Here is a 23379-nt window from a genome sequence, read left to right on the forward strand (position 1 = left end):
AGGTACTGCGTCATTCTTCGAAGACCTGTCAATTTTGAGTGAAACACCTCCGGGCAATCTTTCAGAGGATAGTCGAGTTTGATCAAGCACACCGTCTCTGATCATTCTGTGAAAGACTGTCGATTTTGAGCACATCATTTCCAGTCAATCTTCTAGAGTCTGTCGAGTTTGATCAAGCTCACCGTCTCTGATCATCCTGTGAAAGACTGTCGATTTTGAGCACATCATTTCCAGTCAATCTTCTAGAGTCTGTCGAGTTTGATCAAGCTCACCGTCTCTGATCATTCTGTGAAAGAGTGTCGATTTTGAGCACATCATTTCCAGTCAATCTTCTAGAGTCTGTCGAGTTTGATCAAGCACACCGTTTCTGATCATCCTGTGAAAGACTGTCGATTTTGAGCACATCATTTCCAGTCAATCTTCTAGAGTCTGTCGAGTTTGATCAGGCACGTCGTCTCCGATCTGTCGAAGTCTGTCGAGTTTGTGCAGGCACGCGTCCGATCGATCCCCGAAAGAATAGATCAGCGAATTCGAGCGGGTGCACGGTCCCCGGTTAGTCTTCGAAAGACTTTTGAGCACACGTCGACGATCCTTGAGAGAATGTACCGACGAATTTCGAGTACATGGTGGGAAGAGTGAATCCTCGAGAGGGAACGCGCCGTCTGCTAGAAGGTATCGGGCCAATAGCGATCAGTGGCGGATTAGCGCGCGAAACCGCGCGGTTCGAGAGTTACCCGCCAAACGAGACCGGTCCCCCACCCCCGACCCGTCATCATGCCGAAATCACGCACGCAGCCACCTGTGCGTCGTCCACGTTTTGCCAAAACGGCGACGTCATCGGGAGGCCGCGCGGCCCGTACGCGCGCTTTCGAATTTTCCCGCCCTTCCTCCACTCTCTCTCTCTCTCTTTGACCGAGTAGGTGTACCGTGGGTCTCTTCTCCCACGTTCCCGCTCTTTCTGTACATCTCTCTCTCTCTCTCTCTCTCTCTGTCGGCGTGTCCAAGCTGCCCTTCTCCCGCACACATTCGCGCGTAATGTATACGTGTGAACGCACACATACATCGGTGGCCGACGCCAAGCTGCCAGACAGACAGCCGAGCCGGCATCTACTAGCAGAAGTGCTCTTCCGACACCGATTAAAACACGCCGCTGGCTAGACACGTGCCCGCTCGCTTCTAAACTCGTGTGCGCGCACCACGCACGCCGGCTGCACGACGCGTTTACCCGCGCGGACACTGTTCGCGAGCGGGTCGCTCGGGTCTGAGCTCGACCGGCTGGATCTACTCGAGAAAACCGTTGCGACACCCCCTCCCCCCAAGGTCCACGTGGTCTTCGAAGTCGCCGGATCGAAGGATCCGATCGTTGGAAACGGGTCCGTGAGTTTCGGGAAAGATCCGAGGTTTTTTTTCGTTGTCCGATCGATCAGCATCCAGATTTCTTACTCGCGGCTGTTCCTCTTTCCGCTGTGTTCGATCGCTGGGGCCGATAAGAGCGTGACGAAGAGGGTGCGTGTACTGCGTAATTGATTGTACGAATCAGTCGCGTTTTCGTCTAGTCAAACACTCTCAGTGTCTCTCGGATTAGTTCGGATTATCGAGATTATGTTTGCTGGATTAGCGGTCGATCCACCGGTGACAATCTGACGATCATCCACGTTTATCTGGTTTCCTCAGCTTCTACCCGGGAAAATTGGGAGAACGAAGTAACGATCTGATAGATCCCTGTTACCCGAGATAACTCAATGATCCGCGGCCTGTTCAATTGCTATCGCTGCGGAAAGATCGATCTGCCGAACGCGTGAAGCGGTTCATGTACTGCACCATTTGTCGTGCAAATCAGTGTATTTCGTCCAGTCAAACGCTCTCGGATTAGTTCGAATTATCGAGATTCTATTTGCTGGATGATTAGTGGTTGATCTAGCCGTGACGATCATCCACGATTATCGGGTTTCCTCAGCTTCGACCCTGGGAAAATTGGGAAAACGAAGTAACGATTTAACTAATTAACTGTTCCATTACTCTCAGTACTATTCCCCTTCTGCAGTGTGTGTAGGCTGACCGATCTGCTGCTCCGACGATCATCCACAACTGACACCACAGTGAATTCTCGTTGTAAGTCAGTGCAAGCTTCGCGGTTAAAAGTCATTGGGACTGCCCACACCACCGCGGGGTGTGCGATATATCGAGCTTCGGTGTCCGTTTCAAGATTGTATCGGGGAAAGACATTTTGTCAGACTTCTTGCCACTATCCGTCTCTACGTCATAGATTTATGACATAACGGATAGTGACACTTCCAGCGTGCACTGTGCATTTCAAATGCAACGTTCGGCGGGAACCTCAGATTTCGTCTAAATGTCTCTGGCCAGAACCGCGCGACTGACTTATAGCGGGAATTCACTGTAATGCGACTTTCGTGGCTTCCACGGGACTGACTCTCTCCAAAACTCGCTCGTCCCTGCCCTTTCCGTGCCGTCATTAAAAGACGCCCGACATCTCCGCGAAATTGACATTTTCACGTAGTTACACAGAGAATTCTCGATATATGTCAGCAACACCCGGCGCAAACACACTCGATGTCCGAATGATCACGGGATCGACCGCGGACAAGAAACAACAGTATTTTTTAACATCCGACATTTCGGACTGGTCCCACTTTTTCAATCTGTCGTCGATTACAGTGAATTCTCGATATATGTCAGCAACACGGGCCTTGGCCGTGATATGGCCGGAGCCCTGTTATGTTTACACTCCTCCTTCGCGGCCCCTCACGGGGTACGTCCCGCTGTAGTGGGGATAATTCCGCGACATTTATCATCGAGGCCCTGGCGACATATATAGAGAAATCACTACTGTATTCCCCACTTTGCGGATATTTGATTGGGAGTGGAATGAGCGAAAACTGTAGCGTGTTTTCGGGGAATGATAGGGTGGGAGTAGGGTGGATAGAGGACACAGGATGGCTGGAATTAACTTAGGCGATTTGGGGAGGAAAAAGGCATGACGGAGTGTTTGTTTTCTTTGGATGCTGGTTAAGGACTTCATTGGTTGTGGAGAATAATGCGTTGAGGAGGACAGCTGATAAGCAGGTGGAAGTAGTATGAATAGAGGCTGAGGGGTCAGGAGGTCAAGAATCGTCAGAGGCGATTCGCAGAACGCGCCGAAACAATAAAAGTGTGGAGAGACTGCATGAATGATCGACTTCTTCTAGTTGCTGTTTAATTTAAATCGGATTATAGATTACTATAATTTAGTGAGGAAGGATGCTGGTGATTGGATATAGTGGTTGAATAGGGGATGAAAGATTAGGGTGCAGGAATTGGTTCAGACGATTTGTAAAAGGCGCGAAAGGTGAAGTTTGAAGAAAGGAAGAGGATTAGGAGGTCTGTTACTGTGTCCTGTATCTTTGACGCTGCTTAATTCAAACCTAACGAACCCTAAAGATCTACAGTGTGTCCACAAAGTAGTTGGTACGTTGGTAGAGCTAGCATAAATAGAGCATGATTGTCTGGAGATCTAGAAGTGTCCTTGTCATCGTGTTCGCACTGACAATTTAAAAATCGTATGAGACAGGAAAACTCTAAAAATTTAGAATCGAAAGAACAAAGATTATCCTGTGCAATTAGTCCTGCTTAATTCAATCTTAACGGTCTCCTCGAATTCTGTCAAAAAATAAAATTAGTAGGTAGATAAGACAAACGAAGGATTATACGTTAGAAAGCTAGTAATCTTTGCAACTGTTGCCCGGTGCAATCGTCTGATCCAGCGATTCGCAAAACAGGTAAACAAACAAACGTCTGCTGCGCGAAACAAAGAGGATCAGGTGGTCTCCGCCGCGTCCTTGACTCAATTCAATTTAAACCTCGTTTCCAAGACAACGCGGTATACTAAAAGCGAGTTGACAGAGACCGCCGTAAATAAAGGACAACGGTCGCGGGGTCAAGAATGTTTACATCCGAAAGAGCAAAAGTCTGTTGAAAGAAGGAGTGGATTAGCTGCTCCTGCGTCCTTGACATAGCTCAATTTCAATCTCGCGATTAAAAAATTAGCGTACAAAAACACCTGAATACAGAAAAAATTGCAAAATGGTCCAAAGAGCAAAAATCCGCGGAAAGAGACAGTGACGGGTCTCGGTCCTGCGTCCTTGACGTAGCTTAGGTCGAATCTCGATTCCAGGATAACAAAGTCAAAAGTCAAAAGTCTGCAGAAAGAAGAAGTGGATTAGGTGCTCCTGCGTCCTTGACATAGCTCAATTTTAATCTCGCGACCAAAAAACTAGCGTACAAGACCACCAGAGTATAGAAAAAGTTCTGAATGCGGAAAAAATTGCAAAATGATCCAAAGAGCAGCAGAAATAGTGAAGACCTGGTCCTGCGTCCTGGACAAAACTCAATTTCAATCTCGAAACTAAAAAACTAGCATACAAGACCATCTGAGTATACAAAAAGTTGCGACTGCGGAAAAAATTACAAAATGCTTCAAAAAGCAGCAGAAACAGTGAACGACCTGGTCCTGCATCCTTGACAAAACTCAATTTCAATCTCGCGACCAAAAAACTAGCGTACAAGACCACCAGAGTATAGAAAAAGTTCCGAAAAATTCCGGAAAAATTGCAAAATGATCCAAAGAGCTGCGGAGATGACCTGGTCCTGCGTCCTTAGCGTCAATTTCAATGTCATTCCCGCGATATCCCAATAAATCCAAACCCGGCACCCAATGTGATCTGAACACCGAGAGAAAGATCGCAAAACAATCTCGGATCGAAAATCTCCAGAAGGAGAGCGTGAACAGATCCGCCGTCCTCGACAGGGCCACAATCAGCTCGCAGACTCCGGCGGGAACTCGAAAGCGTAACAGCCGACGACGAAATTCCCAAAACTGGTTACTATTAAAAGAACGAGTGAATCACTCGCTCGGTCCACGCTTCTCCGTCGTCCTTGGCGCGCGATTCAACGAACGCCGACCGATTCTCGGACGACGGGATCCGTCAGAAACCGGTGGACACAGACGGTCGCAGCGGCCCGACAAAAGCGTGTATGCTCGCGGGGAATACCCGCGCCGAACTGACGTGAAAAATCGGAAACGGAGAGAGAAAGAGAGAGAGAGAGAGAGAGAGAGAGAGAGAGAGAGAGAGAGAGAGAGAGAGAGAGACCCGTTCCTCGGGTCCCTGCGGTGTCCTTGACGCAGTTTAACCCGACGCTAGGTCGTAGGATAACGCGTAGCCTGGAAAGAAAAAGAAAGAGAAAAGAAAAGGAGGATCGGTGGTAGCCCGAGCGAAGAATGAGAGAGACTGTGCGTCGGTTCGGGAGGATCATGGTTGTTGGCGATTTGCGAAACGCTCGGGAGAGGAAAAAGTCGCGCGACGGAGAAAGAGGCGAGGTTAGATAGAGGGGAGCATGGCGGAAGAAGAAGAGAGAGAGAGAGAGAGTGGGAGGAGATAGATAGAGTCGGGAAGAAAGAGAAGCTCCAGCCGAGTAGGCGAGCGGAAGAGAGACGGAAGGAGAGACACTGCCATGCTGATCCGCAAAATACGGTCTCGTTAGCTATCGTCGGTGTTGGGTCATCTAATCGCCGCTCTGAAATTATCGTCTCGCCAGTGCAGAGTGACGAAACGCGCCGCTGCTCTCTCGTGGTCGTTCGGTGGCAAAGTAGGTTTTCGATTGTGCCGGAGAACAAAACAGTCCTCTCTTTCTCTTTGTCGTTGTGCTCGTGTCGTTGTCGTTGTCGTTGTCGTTGTCGATGTCGTTGTCGTGATCGCGCGCGCGAGCGAGTCCTTCGGATGCTGATCGTTCTGATCGTGTTAACGCCCAGGCTGGCCGCGTGTAAATCGACGATCGAGAGCCCGGCCTCTCTGGTCAAGGTGAACGTTTCGCTGACGGAGAGAACTCGCGCGCGGATGATCGTGCCGCTCCTGACCGAGAGAGAGAACGGCCCTCGCGGGATCGTGAGCCGACATCCACCGCCGCTCCGCGCCGCGCCGCGATCGTAGATCCTCGATCCCAACGGGCCCGAGCCTGTCTCGCGCGCGCAACCGACATCCTCTCGATACGCTCGATCCGTCTTCCGCGCCCGATGCACAACGCCAAAGACATCGTCGTCCAGTGATCAAGAAGCTACCGGCGAACTAAACGCTCCCGCTACCTTGGTTGGGATTATGGTTGCCGCGATACCGTCCACTCGATCGCGAACCTGTCTCTCGGTTGATCCAGTTCCGAGGAATTTCGGTGGTTCGTGCGCGTCGGACACCACCTGTTTTCGAGCGGATTTTATGCGGGAGAGTTGTACCCGCTTCGGAGAGTTAGGGTCGGCCGGCTGTGAGTGATGGAACGTCTTTGAGACCGGTTATCGAGGACGTTTTTTCGTGGAATGATCGTGGACCGGATCGAAGGTGATCATCAGCTTGTATGCGGGATTGGTGATGTTGTTGTTCCGTTTTTTGAGTGGTTCTCCCGTTGGAGAACAGACCGCTTCGGGATTTCGAGTCCGCGAACGGTGAACGTTCTTCGAAGACTCTGGGATGCAAGATACATTTTTTTCTTTTTTAACTGCCCTGGACTTTAATGTTGGAGGACAGAGGGTCTGGGATTGGGAGCCAGCAAGCGGTGAACGATCTTTGAGAATCTGCGATGCAAGAAACATTTTTTAACTGGCGCGAACTAGATTGTGGAATAGATTGAAGCAGTTATGAGTTTGGGTATTGATTTATCGATGTTGTTAATTTTTTGAGAGATTTTAATGTTGGAGGACAGAGGGTCTGGGATTGGGAGCCAGCAAGCGGTGAACGATCTTTGAGAATCTGCGATGCAAGAAACATTTTTTAACTGGTGTGAACTAGATTGTGGAATAGATTGAAGGAGTTTGGGTATTGATTTATCGATGTTGTTAATTTTTTGAGAGATTTTAATGTTGGAGGACAGAGAGGTCTGGGATTGGGAGCCAACAAGCGGTGAACGATCTTTGAGAATCTGCGATGCAAGAAACATTTTTTAACTGGTGTGAACTAGATTGTGGAATAGATTGAAGGAGTTTGGGTATTGATTTATCGATGTTGTTAATTTTTTGAGAGATTTTAATGTTGGAGGACAGAGGGTCTGGGATTGGGAGCCAGCAAGCGGTGAACGATCTTTGAGAATCTGCGATGCAAGAAACATTTTTTAACTGGCGCGAACTAGATTGTGGAATAGATTGAAGCAGTTATGAGTTTGGGTATTGATTTATCGATGTTGTTAATTTTTTGAGAGATTTTAATGTTGGAGGACAGAGGGTCTGGGATTGGGAGCCAGCAAGCGGTGAACGATCTTTGAGAATCTGCGATGCAAGAAACATTTTTTAACTGGTGTGAACTAGATTGTGGAATAGATTGAAGGAGTTTGGGTATTGATTTATCGATGTTGTTAATTTTTTGAGAGATTTTAATGTTGGAGGACAGAGAGGTCTGGGATTGGGAGCCAACAAGCGGTGAACGATCTTTGAGAATCTGCGATGCAAGAAACATTTTTTAACTGGTGTGAACTAGATTGTGGAATAGATTGAAGGAGTTTGGGTATTGATTTATCGATGTTGTTAATTTTTTGAGAGATTTTAATGTTGGAGGACAGAGGGTCTGGGATTGGGAGCCAGCAAGCGGTGAACGATCTTTGAGAATCTGTGATCCAAGGAGTAAAAGACTTTGCAATGCTAGGAGCATGGATTAATTGACGTATTGTGGGCCAGATCGAAGGAGTCTCAGTTTAGAAATTGAATAATTGTCAAAGGAGATTTGGGCCTGGAACTTTGCACGTGGTAACGATGTAGTACTGTTCTTCAAGTTGAATGTTTTGTACGATCTTTCAAATGAAGATAATTAATCAATTTTGGAGAAGAAGCTTGAGATTAAAATAATTTTTTTAGACATGCTATGGAAGATAGGAGGACATGAGGAACCTTTTTCAGCTGAGAAATAGGTATAACCATTCGTTCTTGAATGTTTTCAATTTTGGATGCAAGAGATGTTAGAACCCACAAGTTTCTATGTGATAAACAGCTACCAAAGATTTGAAGAGCTTAATTCTGTGCTGTGAATCAAATCGGAAGATTTAAGGGAAGATTTGTAGTAATTACTACCTCCTTTTTTTTCTCGAGTGATTTCGATGTTGGAAAGAACAGCCTAGCCTAGAAGCCCCCAGGTAATCTGACCTAACAAAGATTGAAGGACAAATTTGAGAAATTATATCTCACTGTATACACTATTAGTGTCCATCGAACGTGCTGCCAAAAATCACTGGACACAGGAAACATCGTACATAGTGGTCCAAATTGGAGCAATCGCATCCTACTATATTTATAAAATAATTAATTAATCCAGCTGCCTCAGAATAATTTTCATGTCACAAGCCTCCAAGTGCTAAACAGTCCATCAAACGTGCTACCAAAAATCAAAGGAAATAGGGAACTACATCCCATTATATACAAAAAATAATTCACATTTCCAACGGCCTTCGAACGATTTTTATTTTGCAAGGAAGGCTGGTTCGATCCTGGAATCCTCCAAGCGCTAAACAGTCCATCAAAAGTGCTACCAAAAATCACAGGACATAGAAAACATCCTATATCGAGGTTCAAATTGAAGCAATCATATCCTACTGTACACATAAAGTAATTAATTACACCACCTGCCTCAGAATAATTTTCATTTTGCAAGGAAGAGGAGAGATTTGATCCTGGAAGCCTCCAAGTACTAACAGTCCATCGAACTTGCTACCAAAAATCACAGGACATAGAAAACATCCTATATCGAGGTTCAAATTGAAGCAATCATATCCTACTGTATACATAAAGTAATTAATTAGACCACCTGCCTCGGAATAATTTTCATTTTGCAAGGAAGAGGAAAAGGTTTGATCCTGGAATCCCCTCCAAGTGCTAAACAGTCCATCAAACGTGCTAGCAAAAATCACAGTACACAGAAAACATACTATATCGAGGTTCAAATTGAAGCAATCATATCCTACTGTATACATAAAGTAATTAATTATACCACCTGCCTCAGAATAATTTTCATTTTGCAAGGAAGAGGAGAGATTTGATCCTGGAAGCCTCCAAGTACTAACAGTCCATCGAACTTGCTACCAAAAATCACAGGACATAGAAAACATCCTATATCGAGGTTCAAATTGAAGCAATCGTATCCTACTGTATACATAAAGTAATTAATTAGACCACCTGCCTCGGAATAATTTTCATTTTGCAAGGAAGAGGAGAGTTGATCCTGGAATCCTCCAAGTGCTAAACAGTTCATCAAACGCGCCACCAAAAATCGGAGAACAAAAGAAGCGCCTCGCCTTGTGCTCCAAATCGAGGAAATCGCATCGCACTGTACACATAAGAGAATCAACATTTCCGACAGCCTCCGAACAATCACGAATTCGCAAACGAAAGACAACGTGTGCCCAGAAGCCTCGAGAATCATTCCACCTGCTGGTCTCCGAAGCGATCGGGAATCGATTTCAGGGAAAGCGCGTACCAGACCGCCCACGGAGCACGCGTGATTCGCAGCATAATCGAGCGCAGAGGTTAAACATCCCAAACAAATTCGCATTTTCCTCTCGGCGTCGCTCCGAGTTCAAGGTCCTCCTCGTTGGAGATTTCGAGGCAGCCTCTGGCGAGCAATTACGTCCGCCTATTGTGAAGTTAGCGAGCCACTGTCGGCCGGCTGGTTGTTTCGCGGATCCCGAGGCCGGTGAACACGCGTCGACGATCTTCCCGTCGTAATGACGGAGCGTCGACGCGTCCGACCAGCATGAAACGAAGAGAGAGAGAGAGAGAGAGAGAGAAAGAGAGAGAGAGAGAAGCGTCGCGGAAACGGGATAAAACGCGCGGTGATTCACTTGTTTCCGTTCTATGAAGCGTCGAATTGTAATCTAGTTTCAAACGAACGAATCAAAAAGAGGTCCGCGAAAAAAACCAGTGAGTAGAAAAAATAGGAGAGAGAAGAACGAAGAGAGAGAGAGAGAGAGAGAGAGAGCAAGCCCTCCGCGGGGTTCATCGCGATATTCCTCTTCGACGTCGTCATCGAAACAGGATCATTCTCTCGCCGGTTGACATGACGAGGACGATATCGGCGCCGGCTGGTGATCCCGGATCGTTATCGGACAGCTCGGAGTCAATCGGGACCAGCGGAACGATTGGTTTTCGTTTAGCCACGGCGAACTATAGCCGGCTGCCGCACCGAGGCCAACAACGGAATCACGGATGATCGGCCTGTGGAACTTTGCTTATTTCCGAGGTACTTTTCTACCGTTCGAAACCCTTTCATTCCGAGAGCCTCCCTTCTCCAAGGTCGACGCTCTCGCGTGCTTTGCGTCCAATTTTCGGGGATTTTTTAACGGCCAAGGCCAAGGGTAGTCACTTTTGCAGAAGCAGCAGCTCGGTAACTATAATTTCCGTTCACAGAATTCGGACACTGACTTAAGATCCGTCTTGGTCTTGATCCGACGGGTCTTAAGTCTGTGACTAAACTTCTGTCACATTTTGTAATCTGTATTATCGATATCATGAATTCTGACGCGCTTCAAGTTTTTCGCTTTAGTTCGCGGAGAATCGAGACAAAGTATAGCTGAATTACCAAATATAAATGGAACTTATAATAACCACTATAAATATATATACCAATATAAATTGAAATAATGAAATATATAATGGAACGCTTATATTACCAAATATTCGCATAATCTCGTCAGCTGATGACCAGCGCGCGCTATAGTGACCCTTCCTCTTTCGAACGAACCCTTTCCCAGGGAAAAATATTCTCAAACAAGGACGACAAGTTGAGGCACGTGAAACCATTTTTCGACTATTTTTGTCGGTAACGTAGTCACTCTACCTTATCGTGAATGAAAATTGTACTCGAGGAGTCATCTTCTTGGACGATGATCCGGGATTTTAATGGAATCGCATTTTCCATCTCGTTGCCTTCGATTTTTTTCGGGGCAATTTTGATTTATTGCTCTTTTGGACGCTGTCTCTGCTTCGGTACGGATGTGAATAATTTTGTTAACACCTGTTTCCTAGAAATGTACCTAAAGAATAATTAATAATAATTTTCTCGCGGCCAGGCTCACGAGTCCGTGCTTTTGTAGGAATCATGATTTTTGTCTTGTCAGCTTCATTTGTTAGAATAAAATTGATTTATTGCTTTCGACCATGCGTGTGTCTTCGAGTTGAACCTGATCAATTTTTTGATACTTGTTTAACAGAATTGTACCTAAGGTATGACTTTCTCGCGGTTAGGCTCGCGAGTCCGTGCTCTTGTAGGAATCATGCTTTTCGTCTTGTTAGGTTCGTTTGTAAGGATAAAATTGATTTATTGCTGTCTTCGACCATGCGTGTGTCTTCGAGTTGAACCTGATCAATTTTTTGATACTTGTTTAACAGAATTGTACCTAAGGTATGACTTTCTCGCGGTTAGGCTCGCGAGTCCGTGCTCTTGTAGGAATCATGATTTTCGTCTTGTCACCTTCGTTTGTTAGGATAAAATTGATTTATTGCTTTTCGACCATGCGTGTGTCTTCAAATTGAACCTGAGGAATTTTTTGATACTTGTTTAACAGAATTGTACCTAAGGTATGACTTTCTCGCGGTTAGGCTCGCGAGTCCGTGCTCTTGTAGGAATCATGCTTTTCGTCTTGTTAGGTTCGTTTGTAAGGATAAAATTGATTTATTGCTGTCTTCGACCATGCGTGTGCTTCGAGTTGAACCTGAGGAATTTTTTAATACTTGTTTAACAGAATCGTACGCAGGGAACGATTTTCTTGCGAACGGAATATGTCCGAGAGTATGTACTTTTCGAGGAATCATGGTTTTCATATTCTTGTCTTCGTTTTTCAGAACGAAACGCGTTTATGGCCGTATTTAACGCCCAGCCACTTAAGGCTCGCTTTAGCTGAATTCCCGGTGTTTATTTAACAAAATTGCACCTCGGTAACAACTTCCTTGTAGATAAAACAGTCATAATCCTCTTCTTCTTTGGACATTCATTCTATCACAGTTATTTACTTGCAACCCTAATAATAACGATGCGTCAGTTTGTTCAACTTCTGGAAACTATAAATATGGATCTATGCGCCCTAATGAGGAACCATAAAAGTCAAGATTCAGGTCATAATTTAGACATTAATTTTTCATAATGCAGCATCGAATCGGACACAGTATGATTATAGTAATTATTGAACGAACAGAGAGTTTTATTATATTCCATAAGAGGCGACTGTTTCGCAAGTTCGACTTGAATAGCGAACCATCAACCGCGGTTCATTGTGACATTGCATGTTACAATACGCATTATTTTCTCCTCCATTGTTCGACACCGTAATTGTCCTCAGGGTAAAAATAAGGTAGAACCAGTCCCAAATATTTGTCAACGTAATTACTTTCCTACGTTCTACAAATTTACGGACGCTATAAACGCATAAATATCCGTCGTCTATTTATAAAAGATCGCAAATAAACGAGGCACACACGAGCGAATCAAAAATACACTGCATCGCAATCTATCTCGAGTATAACCAGGTGTCTTGTGACTTATGGTTGCCGGCGTATCCTCGGCTTATCAGCGTCGCGTCGCTCGAGAAGAGGCATCACTCTAATTTGCATGCAACTATTAGCACTGTGCTCACAGACCACGCAAAAGAATGTTGAAGCAAATCGCGAGACCAATTGGAATTATCTGCCGTCGATCGATATAAACGTGAAATAACAATTTCCGAATCGGCATTACATAAACATACAGTGTTAACAATTTTTTCAGAGAAATTACATTCATTTCGAAATCAAAAGAAACAAGAAACATGGTGGATATGTGCTCGTAAATAAATTCATACAGTGTTATCATTTTTTCCAGAGAAATTACATGCATTTCGAAATCAAAAGAAACAGGATGCACATGGGCGCGTAAATAAATTCATCCAGTGTTACCAATTGTTTAAAAGAAATTATATTAATGTCGAAATCAAAAGAAACAAGAAACATGATGGATACGTGCGCGTAAATAAATTCATCCAGTGTTATCAATTTTTTAAAAGAAATTATATTAATTTCGAAATCAAAGGAAATAGAACATGATCCATATGGGCGCGTAAATAAATTCACCCAGTGTTACCAATTTTTTAAAAGAAATTATATTAATTTCGAAATGAAAAGAAACAAGAAACAGAATGCACATGGGCGCGTAAATAAATTCATCCAGTGTTACCGATTTTTTCAGAGAAATTATATTAATTTCGAAATCAGAGGAAAAATAATATGATCCACATGGGCGCGTAAATAAATTCATCCAGTGTTACCGAATTTTTAAGACTAAGATGTAAAAATATAGTGCCGTTCAGGGACGAGAAAATGCAAGTAGAAAATCGAGAACATCTTGAATCACACGTGCACAATAATCTCTCATGGAAACGGTCAGAAGACCAATGAAATTATTTAACACTAAACCTACCAAGCTCAAAACATATAAAAGTGAAACGTCTTATAGGAGGGAGAAGATCAAATTTATTTAAATTTTGTACGATTTTCATTCTAATATTAACACTAGGTTTACGGAGCATTAAAACTGAGTATTTTACATTACTTCATAAAAATAAGAAGAATGTGTCTATCCAAGTTTCCAGTCATTTTTTAAATAATAATATATACCTAAGGAAATAAGTTTGTTGAGTAATTCCACGTAGATCTTCACAATCTCAATAATCGTAAATTAAAAATATTAGAACCCGTCATTTAGACGGGTCCCGTAAAGCTAGTATTAAACAAAGAAGTCAATTCAGTAATTTCCTATGAAAACGTTTGTATAATTCCAATAATTGTGAAACAGAGAACCGGTCACTGCGATTCTATTTTGTGTTTATTAAATTGCGCGAATCTTTACAGACCACTCTAAAGAACAAAATGCTCCTTAATCCAAACGGTTAACCGTCCAACGGACGCGAAATTTCCGTCTTTCTCTCGATTTCCTAAAATCCTAATCAAACATCTCGATCCCGAACCGATCTCGCTCCGATGCTACGGTGTCCCTTGACGATCGCCTATTGAACAACCGCGAAGATCGCGAAGTCTCGCGATTATTTGGAGAATAAACTTGCTGACGGGTTTATCGTGTGACTTCTGCCGATAAGAGCGCCCAGCTTCGTATCAGCTCGAGCTTGTACAAAAATCGGCGTCGCGGTGTTTTCGCGCTTGGAAATCTGCGTGTGCTTCAATCATCTCTCTCTCTCACTCTCTTTCTCTTTGGCTGAATCTCGCGGAGGATCGATGATCTACGGGGGTCGCGCGGTAACGCGAGTCGAATGAAGCGACGAATCGTTGATTTATCATCTGACCGCGGCGACGCTGCCAAGATCGTCCGACGACGCGTATCGCCTCTCCGCGATCTCGTTTAACCTCGCCGGATTGAAAGTTAGAGTCCCCCTAACCGCGGTGCTCTTGTATGTCGTTTCGCGTAACGATTCTGATAAGCTGGCTGCTCGGATACAAGGACGATCTTCTTGCGACCGCGGGGAGCACAAGGGGAAAGGGGAGGGGATGAGGAGGAGGAGGAGGAGGAGGAGGAGGATCAAATTGGAGATCGACGAGCTAACTTCGGTGTGCTGGCAGATAAAAGAATGCCGGCTACCGTCGAACCAGTGCTCGAATTTAGATTTCGCTGATGAGCACTGATAATGCGATGTGTGCGCCGAGCCTGTGGACAGACTCCTGTGCATTTTATTATGCCTGATCTCTTCGGCTTCTTCAGCTTCCTTCGTCCAAAGCCATGCTGGATTTGTTAAAGGATTTGTACCGATTTTTGGTAATCGTTATGGAAATACGGTCGAGCAATCGGTACAGTAGGCGCAGCCTGTGGACACATTTCTGTGTCACATTTATTTGCTTGCTCTCTTCAGCTTCTTCATCTTCTTCGGTTCAAAGTCAAGCTCGATTTGCTAAAGGATTTATTCTGATTTTTGTCGAGCAATCGATACAGTATGCGCAGCCTGTGGACACATTTCTGTGCATTTTACTTGCTGGCTCTCTTCAGCTTCTTCATCTTCTTCGGTTCAAAGTCACACTGAATTCATAAAGGATTCATTCCGATTTTTGGTGATCGTTATGGAAATGCAGTCGAGCAATCGGTACAGTAGGCGTAGCCTGTGGACACATTTCTGTGTCACATTTATTTGCTTGTTCTCTTCGGCTACTTCATCTTCTTCGGTCTACAGATATTCTAGATTTACTAAAAGATTTATTCTGATTTTTCGTGATCGTTTTGGAAATACAGTCGAGCAATCGGTACAGTAGGCGCAGCCTGTGGACACATTTCTGTGTCACATTTATTTGCTTGCTCTCTTCAGCTTCTTCATCTTCTTCGGTTCAAAGTCAAGCTCGATTTGCTAAAGGATTTATTCTGATTTTTGTCGAGCAATCGATACAGTATGCGCAGCCTGTGGAAACATTTCTGTGACACATTTATTTGCTTGCTCTCTTCAGCTTCTTCATCTTCTTCGGTTCAAAGTCACACTGAATTCATAAAGGATTCATTCCGATTTTTGGTGATCGTTATGGAAATGCAGTCGAGCAATCGGTACAGTAGGCGTAGCCTGTGGACACATTTCTGTGTCACATTTATTTGCTTGTTCTCTTCGGCTACTTCATCTTCTTCGGTCCACAGATATTCTAGATTTACTAAAAGATTTATTCTGATTTTTCGTGATCGTTTTGGAAATACAGTCGAGCAATCGGTACAGTAGGCGTAGCCTGTGGACACATTTCTGTGTCACATTTATTTGCTTGCTCTCTTCGGCTTCTTCAGCTTCTTTGGTTCAAAGTCAAGCTCGATTTGCTAAAGGATTTATTTTGATTTTTGTCGAGCAATCGATACAGTATGCGCAGCCTGTGGAAACATTTCTGTGACACATTTATTTGCTTGCTCTCTTCAGCTTCTTCATCTTCTTCGGTTCAAAGTCACACTGAATTCATAAAGGATTCATTCCGATTTTTGGTGATCGTTATGGAAATGCAGTCGAGCAATCGGTACAGTAGGCGTAGCCTGTGGACACATTTCTGTGTCACATTTATTTGCTTGTTCTCTTCGGCTACTTCATCTTCTTCGGTCCACAGATATTCTAGATTTACTAAAAGATTTATTCTGATTTTTCGTGATCGTTTTGGAAATACAGTCGAGCAATCGGTACAGTAGGCGCAGCCTGTGGACACATTTCTGTGTCACATTTATTTGCTTGCTCTCTTCAGCTTCTTCATCTTCTTCGGTTCAAAGTCAAGCTCGATTTGCTAAAGGATTTATTCTGATTTTTGTCGAGCAATCGATACAGTATGCGCAGCCTGTGGACACATTTCTGTGCATTTTACTTGCTGGCTCTCTTCAGCTTCTTCATCTTCTTCGGTTCAAAGTCACACTGAATTTATAAAGGATTTATTCCGATTTTTGGTAATCGTTATGGAAATACAGTCGAGCAATCGGTGCAGTTTGCGCAGCCTGTGGACACATTTCTGTGTCACACGTATTTGCTTGCTCTCTTCGGCTTCTTCAGCTTCCCTGGTCCAAAGTCATGCTGGATTTACAAAAGGATTTATTCTGATTTTTGGTAATCGTTATGGAAATACGGATGAGCAATCGTTGCACTGCGTTGAGGTTCGGAACAGTCTTCTGTGGATTTTATTTGCTTGCTCTCTTCAGCTTCTTCATCTTCTTTGGTTCAAAGTCAAGCTCGATTTGCTAAAGGATTTATTCTGATTTTTGTCGAGCAATCGATACAGTATGCGCAGCCTGTGGACACGTTTCTGTGACACATTTATTTGCTTGGTCTCTTCAGCTTCTTCATCTTCTTCGGTTCAAAGTCACACTGAATTTATAAAGGATTCATTCCGATTTTTGGTGATCGTTATGGAAATGCAGTCGAGCAATCGGTGCAGTTTGCGCAGCCTGTGGACACATTTCTGTGCATTTCATTTGCTTGCTCTCTTCAGCTTCTTCATCTTCTTCGGTTCAAAGTCACACTGAATTCATCAAGGATTGATTCCGATTTTTGGTAATTGTTATGGAAATGCCGTCGAGCAATCGGCACAGTATGCGCAGCCTGTGGACACGTTTCTGTGCATTTCATTTGCTTGCTCTCTTCAGCTTCTTTGGTTCAAAGTCACGCTGGATTCATAAAGGATTTATCCTAATTTTTGGTAATTCTTATCGAAATGCAGTGTATTTCGTGTACGTTTAATTTGCTCATCCCGTGCATCCTCTTCGTCTTCCTGGATGTAAAGTGACGTTAGGTGGATCGATGGTTAACCAGTTAGCTGTTGCGACCTCTTTGAAAAATGTGTGCCTAAGTTGCGTCGCAAAAATTAACCGTAGAGCTCTTTTGACGAGTATACTCGTCATGACACAAAATATTGCCATTTCTTCACGACGATTATACTCGTCAAAAACAGCTAACTGGTTAATTCTGATTTTTGTTAATCACTATGGAAATACAGGTTCCTTGGTTAACAGGAACTGAGAGAGAGAAATGGTGAAACGAATCCGAGCGAATGAGTCGACGAGTTAGTGTAAGAAGCGCGCCAAAAAAAAATCGATACAACGCGAAACGAGGAGTGGGGATTGCACCCATGAATCTACCTGGAAAATGGGCCGTCACCCAAGTAATAATACGATCTGAGGACAGTTCAGTTGTTCCGCGAATGTCAACCGGTACGTTTGCAATGATGCTTGCTGAACACTGTTTTTTCTTCGGCTGTGGCGAGCTTCGACGAAGCGTGAGTGCCATAAACAGTCACCTGTGTCGATTTCGTCGCACTATTTTTTCTCCGCCACTTCTCAACGGCTTTGAATAATGTAGTACACCTACCGTCGTTAGGCTGGTTCGTTATCTCTGATATTTCCCTATGTCTCTTCGGAAGAACACTTCTTCAGCTCCCTCACTGTCACCGTAACTTTTCTCGCTTCTGCCCCCTCGCGATATTGTAATTCATTTCTCGTTCTACTTTTCTTGCTACTTTTCTTTAGAACAAACAACACTGCTCTTTATATTCGAGTACCGTCAGTTTTAACTCTTAAGCGTTAACTTCTTCTTTACGTTGTTGTTCTTCCATTTTTATTGTCCCTCTGCATTTTATATTTATCTGTTATTTTCAATGTTAACCGCTAGCACTCGAACGGCGACTGTACGGCGTCACTAAAAATTTCTATATCATTATTCAAAATATTTTTTAAATAAGCAACACTGCTCTTTATATTCGAGTACCGTCAGTTTTAACTCTTAAGCGTTAACTTCTTCTTTGTGTTGTTGTTCTTCCATTTTTCTTTGTCCCTCTGCATTTTATATTTATCTGTTATTTTCAATGTTAACCGCTAGCACTCGAACGGCGACTGTACGGCGTCACTAAAAATTTCTATATCATTATTCAAAATATTTTTTAAATAAGCAACACTGCTCTTTATATTCGAGTACCGTCAGTTTTAACTCTTAAGCGTTAACTTCTTCTTTGTGTTGTTGTTCTTCCATTTTTCTTTGTCCCTCTGCATTTTATATTTATCTGTTATTTTCAATGTTAACCGCTAGCACTCGAACGGCGACTGTACGGCGTCACTGAAAATTTCTATATCATTATTCATAATATTTTTTAAATAAGCAACACTGCTCTTTATATTCGAGTACCGTCAGTTTTAACTCTTAAGCGTTAACTTCTTCTTTACGTTGTTGTTGTTCCATTTTTATTGTCCCTCTGCATTTTATATTTATCTGTTATTTTCAATGTTAACCGCTAGCACTCGAACGGCGACTGTACGGCGTCACTGAAAATTTCTATATCATTATTCATAATATTTTTTAAATAAGCAACATTGCTCTTTATATTCGAGTACCGTCAGTTTGAACTCTTAAGCGTTAACTTCTTCTTTACGTTGTTGTTCTTCCATTTTTATTGTCCCTCTGCTTTTTATATTTATCTGTTACTTTCAATGTTAACCGCTAGCACTCTAACGGCGTCACTGAAAATTTCTATATCATTATTCATAATATTTTTTAAATAAGCAACACTGCTCTTTATATTCGAGTACCGTCAGTTTGAACTCTTAAGCGTTAACTTCTTCTTTATGTTGTTCTTCCATTTTTATTGTCACTCTGCATTTTATATTTATCTGTTATTTTCAATGTTAACCGCTAGCACTCTAACGGCGACTATACGGCGTCACTGAAAATTTCTATATCATTATTCAAAATATTGTTTACGTTATTAAACCTTTTTGTATTTCATAAATTACTAAACATTTCAGTATTGTACGAGTAAATTCCACCATTTTCGTAGGTATAACATGAAAAAAAATATATAGAAGAGAAATATTCTAGGTCGGAAGAAATGTTTCGTTTTGGAGGTAAAATTTGGATTTTAGTTAGATAAACATTTGATTTTAGTTTTATCAATTCCGAGCTTACTTTAGTTTTCACATTTTCTTGCATTCTACTGGTATGTTTTTTCTTCTACTGCACTTGTTGTTTGTGTTGATGTATCTCTATTAGCTGAAAAATTTAAGCAAGGTCTAAAGACAAATCTCGATAAATTAAATTTTATAACATACCAATTCTGCCGATTTTATTCGATAAGACAGCAGAAGAATATTTTTATTACCAAACTGAATAATTTAACGCGTTGACAGTCGATCGAACATCCCCCCAAAATCCGAGAAAAAAGCGCTAATCGTTCTAATTAAAACTGCAGACTTGAAGCTCGTCACCGGACTGCGGATCTGTATGGAAAATAAAAATTGTCGGCATTAATTGCATTCCGCAGGAACCTTTCTCCACTTAGCGGTCTTATTAAGTCGTGAGAAACGTATCGGTGTTCTTAAATGTTCATCTTTTTAATATTCGAAATTACTGGACTGCCGGATCCTCATAAAAATAAAACTTGTCCGAGTCAGTTATGAGGAACCGAAGTGAAACCAAAAAATGTTCGGATCTTTAATTTAGTTTCGGAAATCAGCAGATCTTTATGGCAAATAAAAATTGTTGGCATTCATCGCAATCCGCAGGAACCTTTCTCCGTTTAGTGGTCTCATTAACTCGTGAGAAATGTATCGGCATTCTTAAATGTTTATCGTCTTTTCACTGTTCGAAAAACTCGGCTGCGGGTCTTTCTGCAAAATAAAAATTGTCCGAGTCAGTTGTAAGGAACCAAAAAATGTTCTCTGTGAAACGTCTATGGAGGTAAAGAATAATAGAACAATGACCTTGAATTTTTCTGTCCTTTTGTATTTGACTTCTTCAAAATCAAGATTTATCATGTAAATAAAGTCCGAATGAAGTTCAGCTCGGGCAACTGTACAATAAACAAAATTAATTTTTCAAGACAAGCCAAGAATCCTGTCGCTCCTGACATTAATCCTGACATTACCAAACTGCAATTTACCATTCCGTTTACCATTTCTCCGCCATTCTTTTCCGCGCATCAATTTTCTTGCTGCGTACTTGTTGCTTCCAAATTCAAGCACACCGCCCCCTCAAAATTTCATTTCACCGCATTATGAATTTCCCAGCAGCCTCCGGGCGTCGAGACCCCGCGAAATTACTCGCGATATAGATACAGGGTGTCCCGAATTTAAATGGCAACATTTCAGGAGCGTGTATCGGACCGAAAAACTATGACAAAAAGTTTTTTTTTAGAGATTTGCTCGTTTTTGCTTCGTTTTGGAGAAAATAAAAGGTCATACAGAAAAGTTGACTTAATAAAAAAGATGCCCCTATTTATTTTCAACCAAACAAAGGAAAAATCATCAAGATACATAATTGCAGTCCTAATATATTTAACCCTTTGCACTCGGCGCTGTTTTCAATCTAAAACTAAATTTTGCTTCCGTCTTAGAATATTTTCATTTTATTCACACGAAACTGATCCGATTTCTACATATAATATTGAAATGTTTAGTAATCTATTAAATACAAATTTTGTGTTGTAACAAATATTTTGTGATATTTTTTGTAATTTCTTTGAAATAATGCCACAACAATTTCTAGTGGTGCTTCAGAGTCACCACTCGAGTGCAAAGGGGTAATCTTAAGTGAACGCAAAAAATGACGGGTTTTTGCAATTATCTAAAAATCAAGACCGAATCAAAAAAAGTGTTAGGGGTGAAAGTTGCTTCATTTGGGGTCCTCTATAGCTGGTTGACGTTTGGCCGTTTAAAAACGGATGACCCTGTATATATACATACGTATATTCCGCACAATTCTGCAACGCTTCCGCGGACAATGTAGACGTGACAAACAATGATAGCGCCGAGAAGGGAGGATCGAAGGATCTCGTCGATCCATCGTCGGCGTTCGTCCGCGAAACAACGGCGTGCCGCGAAGTGTTGAAAAACAACAAAGTGTCTACAGCACTGGATAATAAAGGAAGGAGTGGGGGGAGGGACAAAGCGCCGAGGAGTAACAAACAAAACGAGACGAACAGCAAAACAAAACCAGAGAGAGAGAGAGAGAGAGAGAGAGAGAAAAAAGAAAATACACGTGAAACACGGGGCGGCGACGTTTCGGCTTCGCGAATGCGTGTTACAGGCGGCGCGGCGGCCGCGTCTCGTTTCTGTCTATTTTTCTGAAAACAAACATTCGATCTGACGAGCTATATAACACCGATGGAATACTAGAGAAGGACCCACTCGTTCCTCGAGCACCCTTCGCGCCGCCATCGCGGAAAAGTTATGTTTTTGTTGCGCCCGATTCGTGTTTTTTCGTCTCTTTCTGGTTCCGCGCGGCGGATCCGCCCCGCGCCCGCTCCGTTCCGCTCGATTCCCGCGTCGTCGGTCCCCTCGGCGCTCGATACGAAAATGGGCCGCAGGTATTCCCTCTGACACTCGATAAATAGCGACGAATGTTTGCTCTTGCAAATGAATGTTTCCCGCGAGCGCCACGAGTGATTTTAACTCCTGAGCACCCGACGGCACGATTCTGCACCCTCGCCGGCCACCCCCCACCCCCGGTTTTTCCGATCCTCGACACCCCCGGATCCTTTCGAGAACCGCGATTCGAATAATCGATCCTCCAAACTCCGAGAGACTACGTTCTTTTTTAATTAACGCGCCCGCCCGGTGATCGTCTCGGAGTTTTTGAGATTCGACAGCTGTAGTAAATTCAATTCTATTGACAAGCCGGCAACCGGTAATTGAATCATTTCGTTTTGGATTATCGTGAGAAGATTTTTTATTAAACTCCCTTTTGCCGCAATCACCGAAAATCCGATTAGCCCTTTGCCCTCGACGTTATTTTATCCGCAAAATATATTATTCGGCAAAACATTTTCGTCCGGGCATGATTTTTATGCCCGTACGAAACCGTATTTATTTTCCCGTACCGCGCACAGATTTTTAACGATTTATTCGGTGTAAATAAATTGAAAAAAAAAGGAAAAATTGTGTCGAATTATGGTGGTGTAATTTTCAGTGGCGCCTCAAAGTTGTGATCCGAGTGGAAAGTGACTGTTTCAGTTTATGAAAGTAATAGGGACGTGTTTATAATAATCTGTTATAATAATTTTAAAATAGTAACTTTTGGCTGGATAAGTTCTTGCAATCTTAACACTTTATGTACCGGAAGCCTATTAATAGGCTCTTTAATGGCCGAGCTGTGTGTAAAAAGGAGTCGATAATTATCTTTTAAATAATATTTTTAGACGTTGTTACAAGTATATTAGTTCTAAAGACTAGTTGAATTATAAATGAAATTGCGGTACACTTTGTCGAGAAATCTTCAACTGTTGATTTAAAAAGGAAAACTGTTAAAAGATGTTAATACAAATAGAAAACTCTCTGGTAAATTTACAGGAATTTAGAGGAAAGAAAATTACCGTTGTCCAAATTTCCAGACAGAGTGATGGAATTGCTATGATTTCATAGGTGCTTCCCATTTTGTGCTTAAATCATTTCCAAAACCGTCCCCGTAGTGTTCTCATAATTAATCGGTTAATGTATCGCTAGGGCCCGGATTGTAAACGGGAGGATTAGGTTAAAACGCGCAACGAGCAGTCTCACGCAACATTTCGAAAATCTCGATTCCGGGAACGTATACCTCGGGCTCGCGATTATTGTGGATTAAGTAGAATGAGCGAGCAATGAACAGACACGGCCGACTCAATTGCCCGTTCGTTCGACAAAACCAGCTGAAGACCATTTATCCGAGCCTGTCGATACACACCTGCTCGTCCAAAGAGGCAATTAAAACTCATACAAAAATTGAAACATTGTCGACAAATAATCACCACTTGAAAACCTTCAAATTTCCGTGTACAAGAGTATACAACTCTCTTCGTTATCCGTACGAAACATATCGAAACGAATCTCGCTTAATACTTGGTCGGCTCCAGTGATTTTT

At 42.9% G+C, this 23379-nt stretch overlaps 1 protein-coding gene across 3 annotated transcripts in view; it reads left to right on the plus strand.

The window, feature by feature from the left end:
• LOC143365795 (uncharacterized) overlaps window positions 1-23379 on the plus strand; it is an 88416-nt gene that overhangs the window by 728 nt on the left and 64309 nt on the right. The window contains exon 1 of one of the 3 annotated variants that reach the window (XM_076806324.1): window positions 9989-10262. The exons of the other annotated variants lie outside the window; for them this stretch is intronic. Within the exon in view, the coding sequence (XP_076662439.1) occupies window positions 10229-10262 (34 nt within the window). The 5' untranslated portion in view covers window positions 9989-10228. Of the gene's footprint in view, window positions 1-9988; window positions 10263-23379 lie in introns of those variants that run through there. 3 annotated transcript variants of the gene reach the window in all.

Source organism: Halictus rubicundus, chromosome 2 (genome assembly GCF_050948215.1).
Source record: "Halictus rubicundus isolate RS-2024b chromosome 2, iyHalRubi1_principal, whole genome shotgun sequence".
NCBI lineage: Eukaryota > Metazoa > Arthropoda > Insecta > Hymenoptera > Halictidae > Halictus > Halictus rubicundus.